Source organism: Tympanuchus pallidicinctus, unplaced genomic scaffold, assembly GCF_026119805.1.
Source record: "Tympanuchus pallidicinctus isolate F22 unplaced genomic scaffold, pur_lepc_1.0 scaffold15, whole genome shotgun sequence".
In the NCBI taxonomy this organism is placed as follows: Eukaryota; Metazoa; Chordata; class Aves; order Galliformes; family Phasianidae; genus Tympanuchus; species Tympanuchus pallidicinctus.
Window position 1 is genome coordinate 23,771,313 of NW_026294669.1, and position 21,195 is coordinate 23,792,507.

Below are 21,195 nucleotides of genomic sequence, written 5' to 3' on the forward strand. Positions count from 1 at the left end.
CAATGACAACGGTCACCTGCAGGAGGAAACCATACTTTCAGCTGTGCTTGGCTTGGTGCAAGATGTATGGAGGAGAGAAGACAAGGGGCACATTCCTTCCAGGGGGGATATGATCAGGGCACTCAGCTGTGCCACTCATTAGCCACATAAAAACCAGCAGTGCTGAGGGTGGTTCAAAAGGAAAGACTTGGTTCATGTGTGTTTCACAGTCACGCTGGGTGTTTCGTCATCCCTGCAAGGGTGCAGTGCTGCTGGTTCTGAGAATACAGCACACCAAGTGACATTCAGCTGTGGTGGAGCTGTTTTACAGCAATGCTTCGTGCAAACCTGCAGCTCTCACACAGAACAGGGGGAGGGCTTGCAAGAAATGAATTCTTCAGGGAGTCAAGGCAGATGCTTTTCTAAGAATACATTGCATGACAACACATATCTCTCTTGCCAAAGTGGAGAGGCATAAGGATCTGTATTGCCCTGCTCTGCTGAGCCTGATGAGAATAGCAGTGGGTACTCAGCTTTATTTGCATTTAAGTTAATTTATCTTTGGCATTCATTTATACCAGAGTTTTTACCTAATTGACTATACTCAGATCTATTTATTGTTTATTTTGAGAAAGTTGAACTTGGAGACATTCTACTGAGATTCACACAACTGCCTTTTCATATGTGAGAACAGCACCCCTGTCCTATTTACAAATGCTAGATTCAGAGATTACTAAACCTGGCCCAAAGGCAATGGTAAGGATGACCAGGCTATGACTGAAGAATGGATGTGTGGGTGAATTTAAGTTGAGGGAGGGGAAAAGCTAGTGATGCTTGTAAGATCTGAGGCCCACTCTTTAATGTAAGACATATGTTCTTCTCAGAAGAGGAGAATCTTGTGAGTTATTTATAAAGCCTCAGGGTGCCAAACCCCCGTGTTACAGGAACATCTGCTCAGAAAGCTTGCATAAGAAGTCCCCTCTGCACTGTTTCCCTGTGGCTAAATCTCATTTTGGACTGCGTGACTAGTGTCTGTTAGTAAATGAAATAGGTGCATGAACAGATCTGGAAAAAGCCTGCAACCTCCAAAACTGGGTGGCTGCATCCAGACAGCTAAACGAATCTACTACTGGAATGTCTTTGCTCAAATGTATGGGGCTGGCTGCCTCACCCTGCCAATGGAGCAATGGCCCATGCCTGGAGTTTCACAGATGGCCCCCTTTCTCCCATCATTTCTGGCTGAGCCTCGCTGCTCTTTCCACAGACAGCAAGCTGATAGCTAACACTTGAACTATTAACTCAAATACATACCAGTAAGGCACAGCTGCTGGACAACGTGTGGATGCAGCCAGAGTATTCCTGAAGTCCAGAGCCATTCATTCCAGAACAAGCACCTTATGGAAAACACTCAAAGCAGTGTCTGCTGCTCACACAGGCACATAGCAGGGTTCCTCACATCTCTCTCATTCCCATAGCACATGGTCCAGCAGGATATACCTTACAGTCATGGAGAGCTGCAGTGAAAAGATCAAGCTCCTATCATGTTCACTTGCCATGCCCATTCTCTGGAATGACCTGTGTGGATCTGCCTATTGAAGACAGCCCCCTGTCCAAATTCAGTACAACTGATATTTCCCACAGCAATCATTCCATTCTTACCCCTTTCTATTACAGTAAATGTGGCATCTCCTTAGACTTTACTACTGCAGTAATTGCTTGAGGTCTTAGAGGTCAAAGTTGAGTAAATCTAAAGTTCCTCCCCAGGCAACCGTGTAGAAATAAGTTTCGATTTCAGAGATTCATTCTATTCATTTATTCCCTAAGCTGTCAGCACTCACACTGCCCAGCTGTACTTCAGATTACATATTTAGGGTTTAATTACCTTCAGTATACATTAAACATATTATATATCATGTGCTGGTGAGTCAAGACTCAGAAAGATTTAAACACAAAAGAAATGTATTTTGTTGAAGGGAAAGCCATGAGGAAACTCTAACTTTGCCTTGACTGCCAGGAGACCTTTCTTCCACATAGTCTTTTAGTCCATGTTTCCACAGTCTACTTTACCTGCTCTCGGTCACTACCACCAAGAAAAGACAGTGCCATGCAGCCTGACTGTGGGCTCCATCTGCCCACCCTTCTTCTCTGTCATGCTGGCAATGGCATTACTTTGGCTGTGGGATGAACTTCAGCAGGGAAATGATTTAGTTTGCACAGCTGCACAAGTGCTGGTACTGCTACAAGGAAGGGGGAGGCATGATGTGAGGAGCTTTTTTAGTGAGAGTAATCCTGTCTGTATTGACAGCAGTTGCTCTTCCCTAGGGTCAGCCTGATAGGGAAAAACACTCACAGGATAGGGGCCCTTCCTTCTTAGGGTGGCCAGAAGATTCAGGCATTGTGTGGTGTATTCTCATTCCAATCACACTAAAAAAATAGAATAAAACTCCACGAGTTTACTATATTACAGTATAGTAGTATTGGCCTGCCTGAGAGAAAAGCTGAGGTAAGAGGACAACAGGCACTTTGACTTAGCAGGCAACAAGTGAACCCTGGCAGCAGCACACCTAACAGTTGCACTCACTGCAGGTCAATCCTGCCGCTGGCAGAGAAGGCTTTGTACTGTTGCTTAGGAAGCTATTGTTACAACAGAAATTTTGTAGCAGCTCAAAAGCAGCGCAGCAATGACTAAACCAAACATGCATCCACAACATCATGGCAGAGGTAGGCCTGGCGTTGACAGTGCTGCTCCCTGGGGGTACCTTCCTCACTAAAGCTCTTGATTGCCAATCCAATTAAAGCAGCCTTCAGCTAAAGAGCACAAGGACAAACTTTCAGATATGTTCACTAGAAGTTAAGCTACACAAAATACAATTTCCTGCATTTACAAATTCCTGTAGATGTTGACTGGCCACATTGACTGACTTTGTACAGAAGAACAGATACAAATGCTATGGAATGTTACAAAATAACAGAAGGTATCAAAAAACAAAAATTAGCCGGCTCCTCCCAGCAATCAGCTGGAGACCATGAAGAGCACAACCTCTATTCAGAGAGATGCTACTCCTCTGTTTGCTAACTCTTAAATGACGGTGAGAAGGTGTGGATCCAGGCTCCACCCCTTCCAGTCACTCAGGTGCATTACTTGCACGTGAGCTCCATGGGTTAGCCATACCTTCTCACTTAGTATTCCACCAGCTGTTAGCTGACAATTCTACTACAGGGCTTCACAGTGTCCCTGAAATGAACACAAACATCTCAGACGACAAGACATTGTCTGCAAGCCTTCTTCTTGTCTAATATGCTAAGAGTTCTTAATGGCATTGGGATTAAAGAACAAATGCGTCTTTGATAAAAAATACTCTGGTATCTGTCCTCCCTTTCTTGCTAGATGGATGCTGGCTCCTTCAGGCAGCTATACTTGTAGAAAACTTCTAGATATCTAAGTGGAAAAATGGCCAACAATCCTGTAAACAACTATGATAGGAGCAAAAATGCCAGCTACTGTCATTATGACATTTGCTGTTAAAGCAGATTACTGGGCAAAGATCATACCATATGTGACTTGATCAAGATAATGAAGCACCTGTGGGTTAGCACCTATGGGTTAGCTAAAAACAGTTAATCCCTGAAAGCATGAAGAAAATTGATTGCCACAGGCACAGTGCACACTTGGTTGCTGTCGGCTACAGAGCAAAGAAAAGGATGTGAGTATTGCAGGGAGTGCTGTGCTTGGCTGGGGCAGCCAGGACAACACCCGTGGGACTGCTAGCCCTGCACATCAGCCAGGAGAGAGAGCCCAATGCTTGTGAGAACTGCAAGCAGCAGTACTAAAAGCAAAAGACAGGTGTGTTCCTCATTAAGGTCATCTGAAGGGCCTGATAGTGTGTGGGCAAAGGAAGGCAGGGTTCTGCTTCAAGAAGGCTGTTCGGGAGGGAGAAACAGTGATTCACTTCAGGACAGTGCTGTTTGACTGTGAGAAAGAGGCTAGCAGTCCTTACTTCCCTCCACACAATACCTGCAGGCACAGAGTACAGAGAAGGGGGAAACAGAGAGGGAGGAAACAAAGCTTCCTCTTTTTCTTCCTCTGCTTCCAGCCCCTCAGCCTGGGGTATCATTTCCACTGTGTTGCTCCATGTCTCCCTGGAGGCTCACCTAGGCAGTCAGGCCTCTGGCAGGAGAGCCCCTTCCTGTCATTGCCAGGCAGGAATACCCTTCCTACTTGGCATCCTGACAACCATGGCCTGCACTGCCTGTGGGCCCTGCACATCAGCTTGCCTGCCTCCTGGCACAAGGCCCAAGCTGCAATGCCAGCACCCTGCTGCAGGTCTTTCCTTTCTGCTGCCACTGCTGGAGCAACAGCAAGTTTTACCAGCAGCTTCATGAGAAAAGTAATTTAACATTTTTGCAGTCTTGGCTGCTTTTGCCTTACGTGATGATATCTCACATTTGATATCTTGAAAGATAAGGAGTATTTTGTTGTAAGCAAAGGAAAAACAAAGATTGATGGTGGCAGATGGGGAGAAAATGAGCTGAAAATGACAGACAAGGCAAAAGCCTGAATGATCAAATTAGTGAGGAGGATTGCAGTGTACAAGTGAAGAAGCATTGAGTCACGTTGTGAGCTTGTACCATGAGATGATCTACACATATTTCCCAGAAGGTGATTAGTTTGCATAATTGAGAAGTTTTAAGAAGGGTGTTCATTGGAACTCGATGAATAATTAATTTTTTTTTGGTGTTTCGTTGGCAAATTTGGAAAGTTAAAAGGACCCATTTCAATCAGACTGAAAGGAAAAAAACAAAGATTTTTTTTTTTTTTTTTTGTGAATTGAAAACTAAAACAAGTAATAATTTGAAGGCTTCAAATGAGACATCTGTTCCTAAAAAAAAAATTAATGCTTCATTTTGATGGTGTCTATTCAAATATGGTTCAACTATTAAAATTAACAGAGATTTTAGAAAGAAACATTGCCTTGAACAAAAAGTCAGAGCATTAATTTGAAAAAGGTGTTGAGAAATATTCCATTGGAAATTCTGAAATGTTCTGTAGGTTTTATTTTCTTGAAATCAAAGAAAATAAAGTACAGAATAGACCAAAGTCCTAAAATATTTTTTCTGTGTCCCATCCTGAATTTTTGGTTGCAGTAGTTCTTTTCAAAAACAAAACGCCTTGTCAGTCTCAACAGTTCATAGTGCAAATCCAAACTTCCTGAGGCTTCAGAGTCGCCTGTGCATGCTCTTGTGCAGCCCAACTCTTTCATGTCCCAGTAACTTAGCAGAGCATTAACTAGTGACTTAGAGTCATCTGAATATAGACAGAAATTCGAGCTACACTCTCCTTCAAAGCCGGCATGTGCCAGCTCAGTGTCTTCTGACCTAATATATAGACGATTATTAAATGGCTTGCAAATGAAATAATTCTGTTAAACTCCTCAGAAATGGGCATTGTCACAATTTGGTAGCTGTTAGAGGAAAGGGGATGTAAGTCAGCTGAGTACTGCTCAATCCGTGTAGTCCAAAGAGATACAGAGAAACAGAGCAGCCACTTATTTTCAATGAGTTTTGACACCTGGCAATAGTTAGCACACTAAATTCTGATCTATCTACAGCTAGTGCAATTGCATTTATTCTAGAGGTGGTAATACTGCAGCAGTACTATTTGCAAGACTGTGGAAGCAAAACTTGTTGATGCATTCACATCCTTAAAGTAATGAGAACCAGGCCTTCTACTTAACACTTCTTTTACAAAACCTAAGTTGGTTGCTGACATTTGAAAATCATAAAAAGTAGGTTAATACGATGGCCACTTAAATGAGCAAACATAGCAGAAAACTTTAGGAAGTGAAACTTTCTCAAGAAAGCTCTGTTTAACTGCTGTTGCTCTTGTTGCAAGGGGTTCCCTTCATACTGTTTCTTATTTCTCCTTGTACTAGTTCTAGGCAGAAACAAAGACAAATAAAATGTTCTGCTAAGGTGTAAAGCCTCTTTATTTTCTTTGCAACAGAGCTGATGATTTAAAAATGGAAAATGCTTTTGATAGGGACTAGAAAAAAACTTTAGGAAATTTTGTACATGCGCTTCTCAAAAATTTTCTCCTTTCTTCTCTTTAAGATTGTAAAATTCAAAACATTTTTCTCCCTTTTCATGTAACACTTCATTTTCTTTGAACGGTATCCAACAAATTTGTTTTCTTTGTATGCACCAGATACAATCTCACTGCTATCTGAAAGAAACCTTCCCCAAGAGGTGGGTTACCCACAAGCCCATCCTCCTATTTATCCCTTCTTAGTGATTCTGCAGTCCTGTTCCACAAACTTTTTCCCCTCTAGAAACTACTTGGCAAATCTCCTTGATTCCCTCCTTCTCTAGCACCCATACCAACCAAACTACCCACTATCGCACTCTCCAGTATCCTCTATCTCCGTGGCCAAAACTTGAAGAATTATTTCAGTTGCTGGATGTGAACTGTAAAATGTAAGACTTCCTAGCTGGGTTTGCAGGTGATGTTAGTGGGAGGAGGCAGCTGGAACTGTGAAGAGGCACATTATTTGGATGCTCTGAGAGCTGCTACACACATGATTTCTAAGAATATGAGGAAAGATAAAACTTGCAATGAGTGTAATATGTCAGTAAGCAGGCATAGTAAGAAAGAGCTTCTGAACAAAGAGACATTTCTGTTTTTTCTTTTCATACTTAGACCTAGCGTGGACTTCAGGAAATTGTGATTGTAAACTAGTGAGGATAGCAGAAGTTCAAGTTATTACCTCAAGGGTACATGAGACCAGATTTTGTGCTAAGGGTGGGTTGAGCAACAAATCCTGCTGCTGAGAAATTTTGGCAGACGCAGGACCTGATTTCAGTTCACTGACTCCCACTGCACAACACTTGGCTACAATATCCCACTTGCAGAGAGGTCTTGGTTACAGGATGACAATTTTTTTGCAACCACTACACTTCAAAAATGTGAAGAATCTTGAAAAGTCTGGGATTTATTCTAATGACCTCTGCCAGAAATTCCTTCCCTTTGTTTTCCAGAGCCTCTAGCCTATTATTTAACACTTATTCTAATGCAAACTTACGAGTCTTGCACATATGACTGTAAAACTACAGTAAGAAGCGATGGTCTGTGCATCATAATTTAGATATTCCCTGGAACAAGTTCTCTGACAAAGCACTGAGTAAATAATCTGTAATAAAAAGACTATTCTTTTGTTTTGTTTTGTTTTCATGCCACCTTGCCCTGTCACGTACATTTTAAAGGTCTTTACTGAAGGGGATGCAGGTGATACACTATCTGGACTTTACTATTATATGTTTTTATTTGTGATTTGCTTCTACAAAGGTTTTGTCTGTGAATGTGTTTTATTCCTACCTTAACAGTCTAGCAAGCACTGAAAGGTTACATAAATGCTTTACTCATTCACCCAATCATATTTCTCCCCAAAATATTCTTTTCTCACTTGGCATTCTCATTTCCCTATTTTTATTTCACTGAGCCCTTTGAGACTTCCACGCAGAAGCTAAAGGTGTCCCAGACTTGTAGCTTATTCCCAGACTCAGTATGGAACTTCTGACTGTGCCAGTGGGAAGAGACACCCATCTTTCACTTCCAAGATCCAGACACAGCAGTGGTAAATCAGGCAGAATGTAAGGGCCATTCAATGCAAGAAAATGCCTTTTGGAGCCTTTGCCTGTGATCCCAAGTCACCTCTTGATTGCAGAAACATCCAAGCCTTGACCAACCATCTCACCAACCATCTCACTGCTAAGTATTCAAAATGTTACTGTGAATTTGTCACTCTGAACAGCTTCTCTCTTTGTGCACACTATATTACTAAGTCTTTTTCATTTCATTTAATTTATTTCATTTTCCATTCCATTCTATCAGCTCTAATTCACTCTTTAGAAATAGCCTCCAGACTTTAGCTGGCAAACAAAGCTGATCTTCATTATTTGCATGTTGTTAATTCAAAAAAGTCCTTTAAAATGTGCTCCATGCCATCTCTTGCATTTGAAAAGAACCTCCCACTGTGAGCTACAGAATATGCTTTTTCTTGTCAAGTCTCCTCTCCTTCAAATACTTTGATTCTCTGTATGTCCACCAAGTTGGGACACTATCTCCTTTATGTATTATTTTTTTTCAGTGCTCTGCTTGATAAATGTTGAATGTAAAGGTTTAATTTGAGGTTTACCAGGAGTCCTACTTTGATCTTGTGGTTTAAAATGTCATAAAAATTTCCAAATGAAACAAAACAACAAAATGGAACAGGGAATAATTAGCAGTATGAAAACTGGAAGCAGAATTTTAAGCTATATACTACATGTGAAATACACACACCTGTACCCTTCAAAATATTTCTTAGGCATCTCATTTTTGAGAACAACACTCCTCACATGTCTTCACTTTATAATGATTTCTTCTTCTGTCTCCAGTTAGATGCAAACTTCTGCACAGTCAGAACACAGCTGTCTTTAGCTGTTTTTTTCCTTTTTACAATATTTTAAGAAATGGAGGGAAGCAGAAGTAAAACCTCATCAGTATTTGTCCATCTCTCCATAGTAGCAGCTAGTCACAGGATATACCTAACAGGTTTACTTTCAGATGTTGTAATTGAAAATTGGTAACCAATTTTCTCCCATTCGAAAACTACTGATGTCCTGAATTTCAGGAAGGACTGCTTCATATGACTAACTTCACAGTAGAGGAAACAAAGCTTAGACTTCCAGAAGGAACTGCCAACTATTGCAGCACAAGGAAAAGAACTCACACATCTGCATACACCTCAAACCCCCCTTGTAGCCCATCAACTGGACAGCAAAAGCACGCACAAAATCCAAATGCTTGAGAGCTCCTCAGTTAGTGCCGTCCTTGCCTCTGCTTGTCTGCTGAGGGCATGGGCTTAGGACAAGACATCGACATCTGCAAATCCAAGTTAGAAGCTCTCAGAAAGGCCACAGTTCTGAGAGATTTAAAAATCAGTAGTTTGATGATGTGAGCTGTGGTTCTTTCAGGAACCAAGACTGATCCACCAAACTTGGTCATATCTAGGACTTTACTTACACTAATCACGTTTTAGTCCTTTCATGGTAATGAAACAATACTTTTTCCAGTTACGATGTTATTTCCTTTTCTCTTTACCTATTATCTTGTAGAAAAGATTTTTTTCTTCAGCCATACCATTTAGAGGTCTGATTTTTTTTTCAAATGACAATGCACTTCAAAACCCTGATAGGTTTGTGGCAAACTAACATGCTAAAAACGTGAACTGTTTAACATAGTGGGACATGATCTCACATTCTGAGTTTAAGAAAATATCCTGAAACCAGATACTTATGCAAATGATAAGCTTCTCTTCTCTCCATTACATCTCAAGCAATTCACCACCAAGAACTTTTTTAAGTTCCTGTCAGAGAAGAAAAAAACATAGACAATGTGAAGCAACTTCTTTTTAATGTGTGAAAAAAAAAAAAGTGAATAATAACATTTTGCAATGGGAATTCTGACAGTGCGTCAGTAGAAGATTTGCCCTAACAAGTATTCAATGAAGAAAAGCAATTGAGATCACTTAAATGTGAATAGCTGACCCAATGACAAAAAAAGCTTAGATGACAAACTCAGTTATTAATCACAATACAGTAGTGTAGCCCAGTGTCCAGTGTAAATTAATGTCCTTCTCTATGCTAAGTTCACAGATGCCGTGAGGCCAGCTGATTCCTCAGTTAGGGCTGAAGCTTAACTCTGCAAACCCCTCAGTCCTCTCCATTGTCCTGACTCTTTGCTATGGATACATAGAGAGAGTAAAAAGGTTTCCTTTGACCTGGGACTTAATGTTACCCCCAGGAGCAAAGAGAAGAGTACTACAATATAAGCATGAGCATTAAAAGAAAGATTTATCTTACACTGAGATCTTGGACATGGCAAGTGCAAAGCACATGCTGTTGTACTCAGCCTGAGGAACATCCTTCTTTAAAGACCTTCTGAATCTCAGCATCAAAGGAAGGGCTCCTCTTTGACCCATTTCCTTGCTCTGACCCTAGGCCAGGTGTCAGGTTCCAGTTAAAGTAAAAAGTGCAGAAAAGGAGTCTGAAAGATGAAGTCAGAGTGGCAAGATATCAGACTGCACAGACAAGAAGAATCGGTAACTGGGTTGGCCAGGTCTTTTGTCTGTAGACCAAAAACCTATGTGGTGTACAGGGAAGGTGGACTGAGCAAAAGCCCACAGAGTCTTCTTCAGCTGAACAGTAGTTAGAAGAGGAGCAGAGCACAGAGAAAAGGCCTCCCTGACCGTTCTTGTGGATCTCATTTTAGGGGGGAACTCATTTGGTTACTAAGACCTTATTTCATGCCACAACTTAGCTCAGTAGGAAAGGAACAGTGAGGAAATCTTATTTGGAACAAGAACCCTATTTTGCTACATCTTCAATCTGGTATCTGTTCAATGTTAACTCAAGATCCAAAGCCTGATCAGCAAGAAGAAAGGACACTGTAGGAAGGTAATCTCTATGTATTGGAAGGGGAATAGTCTAGGCTCACCGCAGGCTGCCCTGGCCATGGAGAGACAGAAAACTTCAAGAAAATCCACAGGTTGACATACTGTGTCTTACTTAGAAGAGTAGTAATTGTAACAGGATTTTAAGGGGAAAGAAGAGTAAAGAGTAAGCTGTGGTAGATTTGAAAAGACACCCTGAGAATTAAACAGCCTGGAAAACAAAATGGGTAAGAATGGAAAAAGTGTTTGCCAGAGACCAGGCCTAGAGGGCTTCCTCTCTCTCTAGCTATATAGAATTCTGGAATATCCTGAGTTGGAAGGGACCCATAACGATCATCGAGTCCAGCTCCTGGCTCCACATTGATTGAGAACCACCAATCTGGCCATATGTCTGAGAGCATTGTCCACACTTCTTGAATTCTGGAAAGCTCTGTGCTGTGACCACTGCCCTGGAAGCCTGGTTCAGTGCTCAGTCATACTGTGGTTATGTGGGACAGTAAGCATAGAGTTTTAAAAGGAAATCCTTTCCAAATGTTTAGTGGTTAATTGCACAATCAATTATCTGGAGATTATATTATGAATGATGGGGAGGCTCAAGTGCATCATTTATTTAACTGCATACAAAGCCCAAGCCAAAAAGCTACATGGGATAGGCAATATGTTTACTACTCTGGATTTGAAAATGTCAGGCACAACCTGATAACTTCATGCCATAAATCTCTTCGATATTCTGATATGTAATATTGCAATAGAATTTAGTTAATACTAAATTTATTAATAAAATGGATTTAAGTGTGTATAAGCAGTAATAAAATACAGGCCTGACTCATTATTTGGGTGCGATTTTTCCATTTCCCAGAGTTGTATTTTTATTTATTATCAGTTCTGTTTTGAAGGCTGGCTTTTAAATGCTAGATGAAATCAAAGTGGCAATGAATTTGTCATTAAAAAATTGTTGCATCACCTAAATTTGGAAGCAGTCAATTTATTTATATAATTATGTATTTATGTAATTTTTGAGATGAAGTATTTGTCCTGTATCTTTGGTCTGAGCAGGCCACTGTTCAAGAACTAATGCTATCTTTTTTCTAGGTCACAGTCCAGAAGTAGGTCTTCGTTAATGTGCAAATGATGAAGCATCTTCTAGAAGAGCTTCTCAAAGTAGATGGGAAAAAAAAGAATGATGGTCTTCAGAGTAACTTATTTTTAAGAAATTCTTTAGGCAATGATTCATGGATGTGACAGACCATCACGTAAAAAAACACAAGGATTTTCACACTTCTTTTTTTCAGATATGACTTTTAAAAGGCCAATGGGTGAAAACTGTGTCACTGAGATTTGGTACGAGGCAGGTTCTCTAAGAGGAGACAGCAATAATCAAAGCTTCTATAGTGTTTTTCATCTGTTGATCTCAGTGTACTTGGACAGTAAAGTCTCTACGTAGAGAAAGTGTTGTACAGATGTGGAAGTCATTAGTTATAGTCCTAGATAGATCATTTTTTTTCTTAGAAGAACAGAACAAGTTGGATTACGATTCAAGTCACATTATTAATATTAAAAGATGAAACTATTGCAGTTGTAATCAGTATTTTGAAGGGGGCAGCACTTTTAAACATCAAAAGCACTAACATTAAAGGAAACAAAGATATTAGAGGTGGAAGGAAGTCCTCCATAAACAGGCTAGCTTGCACTGATTCACTGTGTCACATTAGGCAAAAATAGTTCTTTGTATGTTGTCCTAATAGAAAATGACTGATGACTGCTAGAATTTTAAACATTATGGTTGTGTAAGGAAGCTGCACTAATGGCCCTGCATTACTCTATTGGATGATTACTTTCCTCCCCCCAGTTCTCAAAGCAAAATGGATGGCAGTTTCAGATTGAATATATATTTTCCATCTGCTGAATAGTTGTTTTTGTTCATGCTGTTTGAGGTTAACTATGCACGTACTAATCAAACCCACTACTTCCTTTCTCGTAAAACCAAAACAAAGCTTCATATTACTTTCAGGTACAGCATCTGGGATCACAGCTATATAAATACACACTGACTCTGTGTGGGTTCAAACATTTCGAAGATTCAGTATCCTGAAAGGCGTTACCTTTATTCCAGTCCTGAGAGTTCCAGTTTGTCTTCAAGACTGAAGGCATCAGATATTTTCAGCTCCTACAGCATCTGTCTCGGTGCAGGAATGCTCTCAGCATGGGTCACAGTGAGCTTTCTCTGCGCAGCCACTGCCACTGCCAAAGGTGGGTAGATGAAGGTAGCTGGGGATGTCTACAGTTTCTCATTTTGACACCTTTGCAGGACGGGGGCTGGGTACAAGAGGAGATGACATGGGGTCTCTCCATAGGACAGTCTGGGAAAGAAGTCTAGGGCTCTGAGAGGTGTCTGGAAAACCAAACACAGACTCAAGAGCAAAGACACCTGCAGAGAGGCTGGGCAGGACTCAGAGCAGCTCACGAAGGAAGAAATATTTTGACAAACCAGGCTTTGTGGGTGAAGTTGGCAGCTGACAAGGTGGAGATAGATGTTTGAATGGATGGAGAGATTTTACTTATCTCCTTCCCATATTCTTGCACTGCAGAACTGAAGAAGGTAAACTCAGCCCAGAAATGGACTGTTTTAATATGAAATTGAATAAATAATACTGAGCACTCATGGCTCACTAAAGCAAAAATGCATTCCCATCGTGTTGAGGGACAGAATACAGCAGTTGTACAAAACAGCCTGTGGAGACACACATGGTGTACAAATTTCCCCTTAAGATTTGTGAAGATTTTTTGCAGTATGTTCATCAGGCTTTGCTGTGTGTTGCTATACTGTAGCTTAGAACGTACATCTTTCTATCCAGTGACTTGGGAGTAGCTGGAGTAAAAAGATCAGGAATAAAAATTGGAAACAGAGTTTTTATTCAGTATTACTGTCACCCTAAGGATTCTGTTCTATGTTTCATACAGGATGTCAATCCGTTAATTTCTAAATGGCAATATGTTTATTTCTACCAGGTAGAAGTTACGGTTGAAATTCCTAACTTCACAAATTTCAGCTTTACCATCTGAAGTCTATATATTTGTTTTCTTTTGTACATCTAAAAGTGTGGGTTAAGAAGGAAATTGAAGCTTGCAGGTCATTGCTTCAGTAAGTGGTCAAGTTACTTACTACTTGGGAACAAATAATTGCTGAGATTTCTAATATCACTTATAATAACGAAAGCATGTCAGTATTTTTCAGTATATTAATGCAGTCTTCATGTTAATTGTGGTCTTGAAGGATTTTTTTTGAAAGGATATAGAGGCATTTCTAGGAGTTATCCACACGTGACAGGAGGTGGTAGGACTTCTTTATTTTAGTACAGGTTTCAAATTTTTTATATGTTACTAATTTATCAAGTTATTATATGACTGCAGACCATTTCTGGACAGTTAACTTACCATGATGCTCTTTGTTCCTTGCAGTAATGGAAGTGACTCAGCCAGCAATAGTACTGGCCAACAGGCAAGGAGTTGCCAGCTTGGTGTGTAACTACAAGCACATTGGGAATGCAAAGGAAATTCGAGTGACTTTGCTCAAACAGACAGGTGACAAGTTCACTGAAATCTGTGCTTCGACCTACACGATGGAATTTAAAATGTTCAGTGTGGAAGAGGTTATTCAGTGCCATGTTAGCCCTGGCCGAAACAACGTGACCCTTACCCTCACAGGCCTGCAAGCTAATGATACTGGTCTTTATGTCTGCAAGATGGAGCGGATGTACCCTCCACCATACTTCATGAACAAGGGAAACGGGACACAACTCTATGTGATTGGTAAGCCAGGCTGCTTTCCAGTACTGTGATATTCCCAGCTTACAAATGTTGCTGTATGTCTCATAGATCTTCAGAGTGCTGTTTGTAGGAAGTGAGGTTGAACACTGATTCAGCCTTTGAGAGTCATGCTCTTATTCCTGTAGACACCCAACGCAGAAGTATTCATAGACATGCCATGTATTTAGCAATTTATGGATGTTTCACAGCATATGCAATACCATATAGTTTAAATGTTGTGTCCTGGAAGTTAGGAATGTCGGTGCAGAAACAGCAAAGAGGAAAGTGTTTGTTCTTCTGCACATAAATTCTATTTTCACTGGAGTTTGAGTGGGCAGGATAATATCCTGGGATAGTAAATGGTAGAGAAAAGAAGTGTGGATGTTAATGATTGACTCCAGGGTCTTCTTTATGATGGTCATATGTGATAATATGGTATGTTTTAGATCCAGAACCTTGTCCAGACACTGCCATATATCTCTGGGTATTAGGAGCTACTGCCTCAGGATTCTTTCTTTACAGCATCATCATCTCAGCCATTGTCGTGGGCAAAGCGGTGAGTCCCATCAACTAATCCCATCCTGCTAATAATGCCCTTTTGTGTGCCAAGAACAAGGAGAAAGAAACAAGAACCAGAGAGAATGTTTGGAACAAATGCACTGGGATGCTCTGGCACCATTTTACTAGTGCACTGCAGTACTGATGCAATAATGCAAAAGGAGAACTTGCTGGATTTACTATTTAAACTTGTTTATGGCTCAGTTGTGTTGCCAGAGTAGCAGACAATTTATATCAGTTGAACTGATTCTTGGCTTAGGTCTGGATGCTTAGAATAGGCTGGAGTCTTGGGTACTTCTGGTATCAAAGGCAACAGTCTTCAGGTCTACCCTGATTTTCACATGGCTTTTTCACATGAAGTCCTAGGATTTGATTTTTACCTTTCTCACTATTTATCTATGTACAAAACAAATGTAAAGAAGCTTCTCCCTGTGGAGGAAGGAATTGTAACTTATAGCATATTTTAACTTCACAGCTAGAAACATCCGCATAAGACAAAAGCATGAGAAATGTAAATCTGGTTTGCTTATTTCAGTGGGGGTCTGGAGTGTAGAAATAAAACTCACATCAAATCATAAACCAAAATAGTATTCTTGCCCCATATTTTTCAATCACTCTTGTCACTAGAAGCTAAATTAAAAAGTCCGGTGTAAACACTCAGTTTTGAGCCAAGACTGGACTGTAATAAGAGCACCTTCAAAATGCTAGTTGAATGGCAGGACTCTATCTTTTCTTAAATGGACCCTCTAACTCCTGATTCTACCTCAAGTAATCTTAATAGATGTTCCGCAAAGAGAAGTGACCACTCATTTATTTCCCTGTCTTCCCATATCTTACAGATCCAGAGAAGACGACGTCTCACGACTGGGGTCTATGTGAAAATGCCTTCTGAAAAGCTAGAGAAAAAAGTGATTCCATTTCACATCACTGTTAACTGAAACAAGGAGATGGAGAGTCTGTTTCCTAGTGGAAAGGAGAATCTGCTAATTGACTTAAGTCAAAGTAATAAAATGTATTGTCTTATTACAAAGGTGTACCGAAAAGAGAGAAAACATTTTTAACTTCTATAGTTTGGAGGAGAATAAATAGTTTATGCATTAATATTTCAAGGTTAATCCTGTCACATGTAAATGGCTATGTTAGGCCATTGATTTTTTGAGTTGTATTGTACCAATATGTAGTTTATATAAATATACATATATATGTATAGCATTAAGAGATATTGCTGTTGAGTTGAACATCTTATCGTCACATTGTGCCGTGTCTACTGATCAAATGAAATCCAAACACTATTACTGCAGAGGCTTTTGTATCATTGCAAAGTTAATCCTACAGGTCTGAGGGGAAGAGGCAGAAGGGCACACTAATGCACAAAGGAATGTTGTCTTGTTTCCATGCAGTGCTGTTTATTGGTTCGATTTCTTGTATTAGTGCTCTGTGCTTCCACAAAGGCATCACTGTAGGCTGGCACTGATGATACTGCTGCTCTAAAAGCCTGATCTCAGCCTTTTTCTGGCACTGTGTCTCAGTGCAGTACTGGAATTAACACTGATGAGATCTGAGGCAGTGCTGACAGCACGGTTGGAGAGAAAGTCTGCCCAACAGCAGACCTCTGGGGCTCTTGCTGGGAGGATATTCCAGCTCTGCTGGAGCCTTGAATTTTACAAATGCTAAATTAGCATCTATCCAAGAGGCAGAAATATGTTATGTGTTTAACTGAGTCTATTTTCCATGAAAATACAGACACTGTATAATCTTGTTTATTAGTTATGTACCATTCAATAAAAATCTTGAAGCTCTGCCCAAATCAAGTTCATTTCTTATTCACCATTCTCAGAAGCAGCAGGAAGTGGCTACATGTTAGAAAGCAGTGATGACAAGCTGAACCTTTCCCCTCTGACCCTATGTTTTGCCCTTCTGAGGAAGCTTGTGCGCTCATGGCAACACTTAGCTTTCTCAGCTCTCCTCCTCAGATGTCACCATTAAAATCTGCCAAGTCTTCAGTTTGTCTAGTTAGAGCTGACATGCTGTGATTGAGAGATGCTACCAAACACCTATACACTTCCAGCAAAGTTACTTGCTTGCAGAAGGTAACAGTTTCAACTTTGGTAGCATCTCCTGTACCTGTTAAAACAAAGACCTAGTTCTAGTTTCAAATCCTGTTTTCTTTGCAACTCTTCAATGCTCACTAACTTCTATCTAAAAAAACAAGGAGCTTAAAAACCATTTGAGCATCATCATATACTACCTACTATTTTAACTCTTTGCTTTCACCTTACAGCCCAAAACATGACAGAATATATGTTTAATAGTCATGAATACATCTTCTTGGCTCCATAATTGCAATCAAATCCTCACAGTCCACTGTACCATATTCTTGCAGTGGCAGAGAACACCAAACCTCATTGCTTCTTCATTTAGCTTTTCCCCTTTTTCCGTTTCACCTTGCATGAGTTCCCACTGTACAAACACATGTTCACATTCTCAATTTGTCGCCAACTCAGATGTCTGAAGGTTCAAATTGCTTTCTTAATGTTCACCTCCAATTGCAGAACGTTAAGTAAAAGTAGCATCTGGTGACACAACGTTTTCTAAAGGTGTTTTATTATTATTCCATCATCAGTCTGGTATTTTTCCCCCTATTTTGTGCTGATCTGGTGTTTTGGGGATTAAAAATTGCCAAAGATCACACAGGTGACCACACTACAGAATGAACAAATTTCTGCCTATTCACTTGCAGCTTACTAAGAGAAATGAGTTCTGTGACTGGCAAAAATAGATTTGACTCATATCTGCTTGTTGGAGCTGTAAAATTTTCCAGTAAATTCACTCTGGTAAAGCAAGAATAATTATTTAGGGCAATAATTTTTTTCCACTAGAGGAAGTAGTAGCTCAGATATTCCCTGAATTGTGTATTATTCCTAGTCAGAAATTGTTTCTTCTGTTTTCTCTCCTTTGAAAATTCCTATCTACTGGAACCAAATGCTTCCTTTTCTTAAGCATAATAAAGCATCTCATGTAAATGATCTTCCAAATCTTTCACTCCTGAATAAAGGGATACTTTGGGCTCCTATCAACAGTCTCATGACATCTGGCTCCAACTGCCACGGACCTGTGTTACCATGGAATCTGTGTACATTCCAATTCACATTCATTACTGACATGGTAAGTCTACCATGGTTAGGTCTTCTGCAGCCAATGGGACTAATCCTTCTCAGTGCAACAACATTTCTCTAAGATATTCTGTAAGTGTAATGACCAGTGGAGAATTCTAACCTAAAAAACTACAGGCTGCTAAATTAGTCAAATAGTGAAGATTATGGGACATCTGAGCAGAAACAATTATTTCATATATAGCAATAGAAGCATTTTGTGTTTCCTCCTGCACTTTGTAACTCCTGGTATGATATTTGTTAAATATTATATTGGAAATGACTTTGTTCAAATCTCTGGCTGTTCTGAAAATTTCTTTATTCTCAGTAGCTTTCAACCACGACTTTTTCCAACATTCTTTTATTTTTGCATTGCTGAATTTTCTCTGGCTTTCCTTACCAGTGTAGCATCCTCCTCTGAGCTTCACAATAGTAAGCATGCATTACCATCTTTATTCTAAGTCAGGTTCTCATTTTGAATATTCTAGCAGAGTAATAGGTGCACTTCTATAAGCAGATGTAGCATTGAAGACTAAAGTGGAATTTCAGTTCAGATTCTATTGACATATTACTCTCATAATTTATATCTGGTACTACATAGATGAGTGGTGTCTGCAGAGATGTTATTTTTGCCTCTCTCCAGATGGTCCATACAGCAGCTAGCTCTGAAGAGTATAGTGCTCAGACCTCAGTGAATTCCTAGTCCTCTGATGCCCTGTGCTGCCCTTTAGGACCTTGAGCCCTGTGCTGTTCCCTAACACTTGGGAGAGCCATGAACTCAAAAAAAAAAAAAAAGACTTATGCAAATCAAATCAGATAATGCAAAACAGCAGTACCAATATGAAGAGGGCATACTCAATCACTGAACATCCCAGGAAATGCAATAACATGGAAATACTAACTCTGGGAAGAATATGAAAAGCAAAGGCTAAAGGATTTGGTCTCAGAAGAATTTGCAGCTCATTAGAACAGTGATTTTAAAAACATAACCAAATATCTTACCTGGACAGACAAATGATAAGACCACATTTCTTGGCGAGGTTAAGGAAGAGTCTGTTTTGGTGTCCACTTTATCCAGACAGGAGAAAGATCAACCTGTTTGAGAAACAGAAACAGTGAGTTTTTGGCTGCATCTGAGTAGGCATTCACATGTATGCTTGTCTGCATCTGATATCCTACTTTCATTTTCATCTGATTTTTAAATGAGCAATTTTTCTCCCTGCCATTTTCAATCATAAGAGTCCTAGTTGATGCATTAAATGTGTGAGAATAGCTTCCCACTTGGCTATTCTATGAGTTGGCAATGAGTCGTCTATCACTTTAGCATTAGAGATTTTCCTGTGAAATATTCAGATTTTCCACTCTGTGGAGAAGTATGTGAATCTGAAGTTATTACTTTGTTAGGCGTTGAAATCTATAGGGAAAACTCAATTATCCTATTTTCCACAGATCTTTAATAAAAATCAAGGATTCTCGGACCCTCTAGCTCAGGCTAGACCTGTTCCTGTCCTTAAATTCTTTGCTGAGGATACACCTGGGCCTAATTCCTATTTGTTTTTTCAATAACAAACACTTCAATTGGCCAAGTAACTCCTAGCTAGCTTATTGCAATTCATGTCTGAATACTAACTTTAAACTTTGCAGCCCTAAGAAGTATGAGTATCTGTGGGGAGGGCTGTGGCACAATTTGGAGACAACGCTCATTGAATACTGGTTTCTTCCTTTTACCAGAGAAAAGCTATTAGTGAGGAGAGAGCCCTGGAAAAATGAAAAAAAAGCACCAATCTTCCCCACGATGGGAATAATTTGAACCATGACTAAAGAGCCCTGCTTCTAAAGGGAGAGACATAAATAGGAATCATTAGATGTAGCCAAGAGTTATGTCATGAAATCCAAACCAAAGAAGGCTGGTGTACAGCAGATGGTTTTATGCATTACTAAAAACAATTTATTCTTGACATTAGTAAACTGCATGCTTGCTTGAACTCATAAATGGTATTTTGAGCCAGTTTCTCTCACAGCTACACTGTGGGGCCTCTACATTCCTTGGGAATAGAATGCGATTTTGAGTGCAGGCTTACGAATGGGGAGGAAAAAGAGGGGTGGGAGGAAGAGGTTAAATTCAGAAAAATGTTGAGCTGTAGAGAAAGATGGAAGAATCACAAATACATAGCACCATACTCTGATGATTCTGCAGATTCCTGAGCACAGTCCAGTGATTATCATTTTGTTTGAACGTTTAGTGTGATAAAAGAACAGTCTTTGTTAAGGGTAGTTTTATATTGCATATCAAGGAAGAATGTTGAGGAACTGTGGCTTGTTTGAAGATATTTTACTGATAGAAGATCTTAGTAAGTCAGGGTAGAATGGTTGTTAAAAATTGCCCCTGAAATTAGTTTAATAGTTTGTGTTGTCTGCTAGAGAGATAGTTTGCAAGAGTTCAGGTAGATGACAAAACTTCATTTGGAATCATGAACTGATTTTTGTTGATATGATCGTATTTCCATGAAGTATAAGTTATTAGCTACTAAAAATGTCACAATTCTTTTCTTTCATTCTTTCTTATTTAACTTTTAAAATTGAGATGTCTCACAATTTTCAAAGTCAGCTGTCTTAATCACAGTTGTGGTCTTATTTTAATTAACAGTTTTTAGAGATTGTGAAGTTACAGATGACTAAAATTGCTGTTTCTTCACTGACTTTTTTTCTCTTTTATTCTCTTCTGATTTTTGTTTTGAAAAAGTACTTCTTTAACATATTCAGTTCGATCTGCTTCATTTTCTGCTCTGGGGTGGGATTTCTCTGCACAATAACAATTCAGTCCTGCTCAAACATCCACATGATTCAGATGAAGTACAAAATTGTTCAGGTTACTTTTGCTCACTGAAGCAGAAACAGGCAAGCTTCTTATAGCACAGACAAGACTGAAACCTTTTTCAAGGTAAGTGTTCTACAAATTGAAATAAATGTGTGATTGTGGTCAATAATTTTGATTCAAGAACATGAATGAATTCCGTTCTAGTACAATATTTATTGCAATTTGCTTGCAAACATGCTACATAGTACTTCTTTATTCACCAATATAATTGATAATAAGAAAGCATATCTTACTTATTAGTAAGTAAGCAGTCTGGCAATTAATGAAATATTGACAACTGTTCAAAATGAAAACAAATGTATTGAGAGCTGTTTATTTTCGTCACGAACTC

At 39.6% G+C, this 21,195-nt stretch overlaps 2 protein-coding genes and 1 long non-coding RNA gene across 4 annotated transcripts in view; 2 read left to right on the plus strand and 1 right to left on the minus strand.

Moving 5' to 3' along the window:
- The window catches only part of LOC128076716 (uncharacterized), a 496,481-nt gene that overhangs the window by 173,998 nt on the left and 301,288 nt on the right, over positions 1–21,195 (minus strand). The gene's annotated exons all lie outside the window — the stretch shown is intronic.
- The window catches only part of PARD3B (par-3 family cell polarity regulator beta), a 753,023-nt gene that overhangs the window by 92,008 nt on the left and 639,820 nt on the right, over positions 1–21,195 (plus strand). The window lies entirely within an intron of this gene.
- CTLA4 (cytotoxic T-lymphocyte associated protein 4) lies at positions 12,372–16,648 on the plus strand. Its single transcript, XM_052674724.1, has 4 exons — positions 12,372–12,719; positions 13,929–14,279; positions 14,723–14,832; positions 15,674–16,648. The coding sequence occupies exons 1-4, from the start codon at positions 12,662–12,664 to the stop codon at positions 15,770–15,772; spliced, it is 618 nt and encodes a 205-aa protein (XP_052530684.1). The 5' UTR covers positions 12,372–12,661; the 3' UTR covers positions 15,773–16,648.

Excerpts from the sequence above, each read along its gene's own strand:
- CTLA4 (XM_052674724.1), top strand. The coding sequence starts at position 12,662 with ATGCTCTCAGCATGGGTCACAGTGAGCTTTCTCTGCGCAGCCACTGCC. Across the intron at positions 14,280-14,722 it reads GACACAACTCTATGTGATTG|ATCCAGAACCTTGTCCAGAC; the intron begins GTAAGCCAGGCT and ends GGTATGTTTTAG. Across the intron at positions 14,833-15,673 it reads CCATTGTCGTGGGCAAAGCG|ATCCAGAGAAGACGACGTCT; the intron begins GTGAGTCCCATC and ends CATATCTTACAG.